The 8317-nt window shown below is 39.8% G+C and overlaps 1 protein-coding gene across 1 annotated transcript; it reads left to right on the forward strand.

The window, feature by feature from the left end:
- Positions 1–122: 122 nt before the first annotated feature.
- Positions 123–6436, forward strand: LOC142775465 (uncharacterized). The gene is made up of 2 exons (XM_075876861.1): positions 123–451; positions 5770–6436. The coding sequence occupies exons 1-2, from the start codon at positions 262–264 to the stop codon at positions 6000–6002; spliced, it is 423 nt and encodes a 140-aa protein (XP_075732976.1). The 5' UTR covers positions 123–261; the 3' UTR covers positions 6003–6436.
- Positions 6437–8317: the final 1881 nt, after the last annotated feature.

Here is an 8317-nt window from a genome sequence, read left to right on the forward strand (position 1 = left end):
AAAAATTTTTATTACGTTTTAAGATTTTCAACAGATAAAACACAGTGGAATGTTCACGGCAGATTTTATTACTCTAGTTTCGCTTTTGCAGAATGTGTTAACTTCATTTTGTTATGGGCGAAAATTGCTCTCTCGGCGTACTGCTGTGTGACAAGTATGGCCTCTTGAGTAAATCAGCACCGACTCGACGAAAACTAGTCGTCGGAGGACGTTTCTCTACTGTTATCGAAGAAGACGAATGTCGCCTTGCGCTGTATCAAAATGAGGACGGCCACATTTCAGCAAGATCAAGAACTGAGGTCACGAAGATTGAAAAACGATTCGCAGCGTTCCAAGTTTTCGAGTGATGGCACCGTCGTTGACCGGAGCCTCAACCTTCAAGGAATCGTGACAATGCTGAAAGAAGATACGTGCAACAAGTCTGTGGGCGGCATAAACTGTAGCATCTGTGGTAAGCGCTTGGAAGTTCTTAATTGTCGTTGCTGTCATTCCTGTTGTGGCGTCCTGTGTGACAGTCTATGTTTTGGTGACAGCTACGAGTGAAAAACGAAAGCAGTTAACCCACCATTCGCCAGATTTACCAATATTCTGCTTATCGCGTGCCACGAAAGCGGCTTATGAAATTATTGGCGAGTATAAAGTGTCACCGCATTTTTGTCTTTTTTCATAGCTGCGGCTGTTGTGTATCGAAGCCGGAAATTTTAAATAAAAGTTATGGCTACGTCCGTGTTCTGTGCGTAAGCTGACACGCCTTGTTTTCGCTATCACGGGCATCGGTGAGAGTACGTGCGCAAGAAACGGAGTGCTGAAAGCGAACCCCTGCCTTTGCTGCACCGTGTGCAGGTTGCAGCGTATGCTTGCTGTGTACACGTAAACGTACGAGTAGTACGTAGCCTGCTTTGTATCTGCGCCGTGGTTGTAAATGAGTCGCTCGCAGAATATTGCAGTGCTTTCGGATCTGAAGCAATCTATGTAACTTGTAACATCTGTGTCTTGTAAATTTATATCGTATGTCTTGTAAAAGATAAGTAGGTGTGCTGTTGGAGAACATCTCCAAAATCTTACTCTTAATCTTCTACTGTTTTTATTCTAAACTCAGAAAAAATTTCAGGAGACTAATGATTTTATGCTGATGTTGCCATCTAAATATCCTAACCACAGTACATTTTTTTACGAGTTGTAATTCAAAATAATTTGCAATGTCAGTTGGCCATGGTAAAAAGAATAATATAATAGTGTTTAATTTTGTATTGAACATTGCTGGTTGAGACACTGATAATATTGACCACACTCAGAACTTCTGAATGAATCTTAAGTTTTATTGAAATTTGCTTTAGCGAGACGACTACACTGTGTTAAAAAAAAGCTTATTAATAGATCTATGAATCTGTGGATGTTTAGTTTTTGCATTCTTTTTTAATACATGAGTCAAATGTGGTTGCTATAAACACCAGCCTGTGGGCTAATTTGTGGATTATTTGGCTATTTTTGTCAATGTTTTGCATCCCCTCATTTAAGTGTTCATCCTAGCAACATTTCTCGTTCAATAACTTTTCACCCGAACTGACTAGATCTGCACTATGGGAAACTGCAGCTGGAATGCCAATGTATTTTTTTAAGACCATATTTGTCATGAAACAGACACACACAAGAAAACAAACAAGCATGCATGATGCACTGTTACTTTTGTTTTTTGCATGTGTTCTTTTAATGGTAAATACATGTCGGGAATTACCATTTAAACCAAGGAGCAGTTCGATTTTATTTCCTATTACATTTTAAGGTTGGAACTATGAGAAAATGGTGCTAACTTGAACCACAAATGACTTTTCAACAGCTTGGTTTCAATTTTGTAATTGCAGCATGTTCTCTGATGTAAGTAACCGGAAAGGAAATAATTAGCACTTTTAAAACAATTAAGTATGTTCATGGGCATTGGCAGGGGGTTGCAAAGGGGGCACTTGCTCCTATCAATCTATGCCAGTGCTGCTCCTGAAGTCCCACCACAGCTCCCCTCCTCCTCCGGCGCCGCGGTGCAACAGGGGTCTGCCTCCCTCCAGACTAAACGCTGCTGACACCTATGAGTACATGAACATTTTCTGGTTCACCTGCCTACCCAATACAGAATCTCGATACGTTCTTAACATGAACTGGAAAATAAAACATGTTATGCATATTTTGTATTAACCAAAAGATTGGCTAGGAGCAAAAAGAAAACTGTATTTGGCCACTAATTGTGTGACACAGAATCATATCAGTGAGGTTCCACCATAATTAAAAACATTCTTAAAGGAGCACTGACATCAAATTTACTCATGCCAAAATTTTTGTGTCAACGAGTAAGTATCAACCTCCTAGTAGTGATTCGTGGCCTAAAGCACAACTGAGGGATGACCAACTATTGCTTTTGTTGATTTATATTGCTGGTATCTAGCAGGATTTGAAACAGCCGGCAGTCCTGCCATTTTTAGCGCTGGAAGCGCTATCTCACGGTCACCTCCAGATCGCGCCATAGCTGATCACTTCTCCACAGAAAAAAGTGACGTCAGGCTCAGCTACTCCGCAAACTTTTCGTCTGCTAGGTGCACAAATTCAGTCATGCCTTGTCACCTGCATTGCTGTCAAAGTGTCGACTCGGGTTGAATACGATGGTCTGGAGATTGTAATTGCCTCAATTCGCGATGTCGTGAATCATTTTTGCTTCCATCAACTTTTTGCGCCTCCAGATGGTCCCACTTATCCAGCCTTTCACGGTTGCGACGACGATAACCCGGTATTACGACACAAAGAAGTCTACGAATGAACTCAAATTCACTATTAAAGATGCCTGCATGTTACTTGTTAGTGATGATATCTATCTATAGGCTGCTCCACTTTGATAGTTTGTAGTTGTATTGGCATGTAACATACGCATAATGATAAGACACCCTCATTGCGCTTTTTCCGTTCTTCGAACCAGACGACCGCAACTCACAACGGTTCCCCGACATGCTGTCTGACCAGTACACATTGAATATTGTTTTTTCATTTCGCCATTCTTTATAGGTGGTTTGCATCTCTGTAATTTCATGAAATCATTCAAAGCAGTGTGATGAAGATCAGACGTGATGAGTGCGTGCATTTCCAGGCTTCGTTGCCAGTCGGAGTCACGATAAGAACACTCAGATTGTAGACGTCATCATTACTAGCGCATCGTCATTCAGGATGGTATGTGTAGAATGTATCACACCGAAGATGCACTAGTGTCGATGTGCCAGGGCACTCCATTTTTCATTAAGCTCTCGTACGCTGTCTGCCAATGAAATAAAAACTTCCACGCAACGGACATGATTTAAATTAGGCCAAGATGACCCACGTGCACCCAGCCATCGACTGAAGGGCCCATCTCGATTCTGAAAATTGACGTCAATGTTCCTTTAAGTATTTGTGTTGTGTTTGATTCTACAATATAACTATTTCAACACCTTCTCTTATTAGTTATTACATTCTATAAAAGGTAAACATATTGTTTACTTAAGTTGTTTAAACTGGTGGACAAATTCATGAACCATCAAAAGTTCATGCAAAGCACATGGTAGTTTTGTAGTAGCCTTTGGCAAACCCTTAGTAATACTAAGGTAATACTTGCACCTCTTGAACTTTCAGTCAAATCTTAGTGGTTTTAGGCAAATATTTAGAGACCCCCACTACGATGTGCCTCATCATTATACCATGGTTTCGGCTAGTAAAACCGCCAAAATTATTAGTGTTTCTGGATAAACACAGGTACATAATGAACCAAAGTTCGAGTTCTTGATAGATGTGTAGTTTATTTGTGATTAAATAACTTAGACTTGCATGTACCCTGTGCAATTAGAATAAAAATGTCTTTAATTGTAAAATGTGGCCTGGAATATTATGGGAGAAAATTCACTCTTTCTCACATTTCTAGAACCTTGGGTGAAATTTCATATGAGGAGACTCAAAATAGTCACAAAAAAAGGCATATATATACACGTGAGCAATACATTGCTCAAGAAGGGAAAACTTGGATAGTTGGTGATGGTTTATTTTTGATGAGGTTACAGCGCAGGACAGGACGAGGACGTAGACCAAGAATGTTGCGCTCGTGTCCTCACATTTTTGGTCCATGTCCCCGTACTTTTGCCCCGCTGCGGTGGTGTAGTGGCTAAGGTACTCAGGCGCTGACAAGCAGGTTGCGAGATCGAATTCCGGCTGCGGCGGCTGCATTTTCGATGGAAGCAAAAATGCTGTAGCCCTGTGTGCTTAGATTTGGGTGCACATTAAAGAACCCCAGATGGTAGAAATTTCGGGAGTCCTCCACTATGGCGTATAATCATATGGCGTTTTTGGGATGTTAAACCCCACATATCAATCAAATCATGTTCTTGTACTTTCCTGCGCTGAAAGTTGATCAAAAACATTACATTGCTGCTTAATTACAATAATTTCAATTGATTTAGCACTGATAAATGTTCTGCCCAGGAAATGGAAAGCTAAATCTAGCAGGTTCTGTTTGTTCTTCATAATTTTTTTTCCATTTGTACTACTGCTTCAGAGCTAGATAAAAATTAACAATGATCAAAACAGACTGGCAAAATCCAATTTCCTTTGATCATGCTTTATAAACAAAATAGCTTGCTCGTGCCAGGATAGTGAGGCATTGATCTATTTTTCTGGCACAGACTGTTTACATTATGCCTTAAAATGTAACACCACTCAAGGCATGCATACACACATAGCAAAAAGGAAATCCTGTTTACTGTCTTTCTTCATATTTCTGGCTGCTCTTCTAGCACCACTATCTTTCCAAAGCATTTTGAATAGTGAAACAGCCTTCAGTATCCTGGAAATTGATCGCAACATGATGCCTGCCATGATGAGTGCATAATTACTGACTGACAAGGAAAAGAAAAAGAAAATTGAAAAGAAATATGGACCACGATGTAAATCTGATACGGATCCTTGGTTCCATAAAATGCAGATAGGGGTGGTATGTCATATGCAAATGGCAAGTAATATTGGGAGGCTAAAACTAAGTTAATTTTATGAGGTTATAGACTATGAGTGGTGGTAAAATAGAATAGCTCATGGCCTTGGAAGAGAAGCTTATCTTCAAGGAGCATGGCTCTTCTTTTTGTACAATGACTGCACAAAAATTAAATGTATTCTATCTGAGCTACTTCTTAACCATTCCTAAAAAGTTTCTGAATAGTACTTTACAACTTGTAGTACATGAACAAAACTTTTGGTAGGGCCTAGTTAGCTGCCCTGTCGTGGTGGTCTAGTGGCTAAGGTACTTGGCTGCTGACCCGCAGGTCGCGATATCAAATCCCGGCTGTGGCGGCTGCATTTTCGATGGAGGCGGAATTGTTGTAGGCCCGTGTGCTCAGATTTGGGTGCATGTTAAAGAACCCCAGGTTTTCGAAATTTCCGGAGCCCTCCACTACGGCGTCTCATGGTGGTTTTGGGGCGTTAAACCCCACATATCAATCAAGGACCTAGTTAACTGCTTTTCTAAGGTGAAAACCATATGTATATGCATCTAATATGGTCAATCAAGGATCTAGTTAGCTGCTTTTTTAAGGTGAAAACCATATGTATATGCATCTAATATGGTTTCCAAGATAACCATGGGCATGGTGGACCTGGTGTGCAGTTGGTGTGAATATGGGGTGCACCCTTACACACGCACACGTTGTTACTTAAATTGTATCCATCTGCTGTGAAGACTTCTCTACAGCATCGTGCTTTTGTTCATCTTTGCAGGCAAGTTATACAAGAGCAAAGTGTGCTTTACCAAGCACATATGGGAACACTCTATGTACTGGGACCTGTTTGATGACATGAAGCACCAGGACCGTGTGCTATCCATACAGGGGGCCCTCATACTCTATAGTTTGCTGCATCCTGGTGACCTAGCCGGCCTCTTGGTCACTGATCCACCACGGCTGAGGCGACGAGAACGACTTGAGAAAGCTGGCATTCGCACGCAACCTTAGTGAGGCAACTTCTTCTGTCCCTTTTTTTTTCTGATGGGCTGCGTTATTCTCGCAGCTGGTCTGTGAGAGAAAATGTTTGTTTCTGGTGAGCTGCTTGGTTTAGACACATTGTGTGCCTGTGTATATTTATGTAAAAGTCACTCGAGGCTTACTCAGAAATTTCTTCTAGCCATAGTTGACGCTGATATCCAGTGGCTTCCTTTTCTCTGGCTAATGCATTTGCCTACTGTTGAGGAAAGAGTGTCGGGATCTTGCAGAGCAGTTGCATAAGCTACTGAGGCATATAGTAGGTCTCCTGGGTTTTATTAGTTTTTCCTGCTGTTCATTAGTGGTAGGGAGAAAAAGAACAGTTTCTGCTGTTGTAGCTGCACAATTTGTGTGGTGCTGTGGCAGTGCAGTCAGCCTGACAGAACACTTATTGCTCTTTCGATTTAGACGACCAAATGAAGGTGAGTGATAAGGCCTTCTTTCTTCATTTAGCTTTTTATTATCATTATTAAAATGGCAGCAGCAGAAGCAAATTTTCCACTTGCACATATATTATTCATGCTGCCAGCCATGCAGTCATTATTTTATCGCTTTGTGCAATACCTTTGCAATTTTAAAGAGTGTCACTTTTCTAATGTGATAGGCAGCTAAATATTTCAGCTAGCATTTCATGTAGCTGAATGGTGCTGAATATGTTTTACTTACATGTGGACTCGTTCCTATGGCTGCAGTGAAGACAGGCAAAATGTTGCAGAGGCATCTAAGTCTCTGTAGTATTTGCACTGAATGCGAAAGCATGGTGTGTTCGAGTGCAATGGCTATGTTGACATACAGACTAATTCAGTGACCATGTCATGCAACATCATGACATGACATCATTGCGTCGCTATGTCGTGACATTGTAACTTGGTAACGTGAGCTTTCTTGCCATCATGTGGTAGCACTGCTACACTATTCTGCTTTTTTTCACTTATGTGGTATAATAATGCTTTCGCATTAATGAAGTAATTAAAAATAGTGTCTTAAAGTGAATTTTGGCATAACTTAATTTACACCTGAAGAGCGTCTTTAGTCTTTTAATTCATATCTTGTTGACCAGAAACGTTCATATATCCTGTACTTGTGCTGACTTCAACCATGTACCTATGTATGTGTTTTTTACTGTTGAGGCAATAAGTGTTTTTTTTTTTAATAAAATGATGATTTTAGGACATTAAATTATGTACAGAATAGACAGGTAATGTAATTTTGTAGTCTTTAGTTTCTATCCTGCACTTTTATTTTCTTTTTGTCCATATTTTAAATTACACAACTACTGTGTGGAAGCTGAGCCAGCCCAGCATAAGTCATGTTGGTGCTGAGGTTTTTTAATTTTATTTTTTTGAAAGATATGCTTTTTTGAAATAATATAATCAAGTAGTAGTGCATGTGTAAATCAAATTTACACAAGATGCTACACACTAGTATAACTGTACTCTTTGATTGTTAAAGAAGCAGATTATTCATTATACAGAAAGTATCATTGCATTGCTAACAAAATTTTTAAAGAGGCTCTGTAAGAGTTTATCAATAGTCTAAAAACATGGCTGATATGTCGCCGAGTCTTCTGTGATCGTGTGACCCAAATGTTTGTGTGGAGCAGGATATTTCTGATCTAGTGTTGAAAAAAAATCCTAAAGTTTGCTTTCTCCTTCGCAGCAGATTTAGAAACAAGTACCACTTTATAATAGAAAGTTGTCAGAGTTGTGGTAAAATGTGCTTTTGTACCAGTTATATGTTTTAAAAAAATGACTTTTTAGCCATTTGAGGCTAAACCTCATGGGAATACTAGTGCGTATTATCTCAAATATCACTAACGGATGTCTCAAAATAGTTTTCGCCCGTAAAATGTTTTGCAAGTCAATGATGCTTTAATAGTCAACAGCTACATTTTATGTATTGCATATGTGCTCTAAAGCCGTAAGCAGAACTTTAATGAGTCGAATATGAGTTTTGATTTCTCTTAAAAACATGAGCTTTTCTTATGCAGTCTGGCTCTAAATGTAGAACTGTGGTACATGCGGCAGCCTATTTTTTAAAAGTCTATTAATAATGAATGATACCCTGTGGATGGTTTGTCCAAAAAGTATTTTCAATGGTTTTATTGTGAATGACTGTACCTTGCATCATGCTTCAACTGGCTGGGATTAGTGAAGGGGGAACTTTGCTTATGCACGTGTTGTCACTCAGTCATCTGTGAATCTATCTGCAAATTAAGGACAGACTTTTCCATAAAACTCGTTTTCATTTGCCGTCCAAAACATGATGCAGCACTGGGAGCAGGAAGG

The sequence above is a fragment of the Rhipicephalus microplus genome, chromosome X, assembly GCF_043290135.1.
Source record: "Rhipicephalus microplus isolate Deutch F79 chromosome X, USDA_Rmic, whole genome shotgun sequence".
Classification (NCBI taxonomy): Eukaryota; Metazoa; Arthropoda; class Arachnida; order Ixodida; family Ixodidae; genus Rhipicephalus; species Rhipicephalus microplus.

Coding starts and splice junctions, on each gene's coding strand:
- LOC142775465 (XM_075876861.1), top strand. CDS start 262: ATGAGGACGGCCACATTTCAGCAAGATCAAGAACTGAGGTCACGAAGA. Junction 452..5,769: donor CATAAACTGTAGCATCTGTG/GTAAGCGCTTGG, acceptor TCATCTTTGCAG/GCAAGTTATACAAGAGCAAA.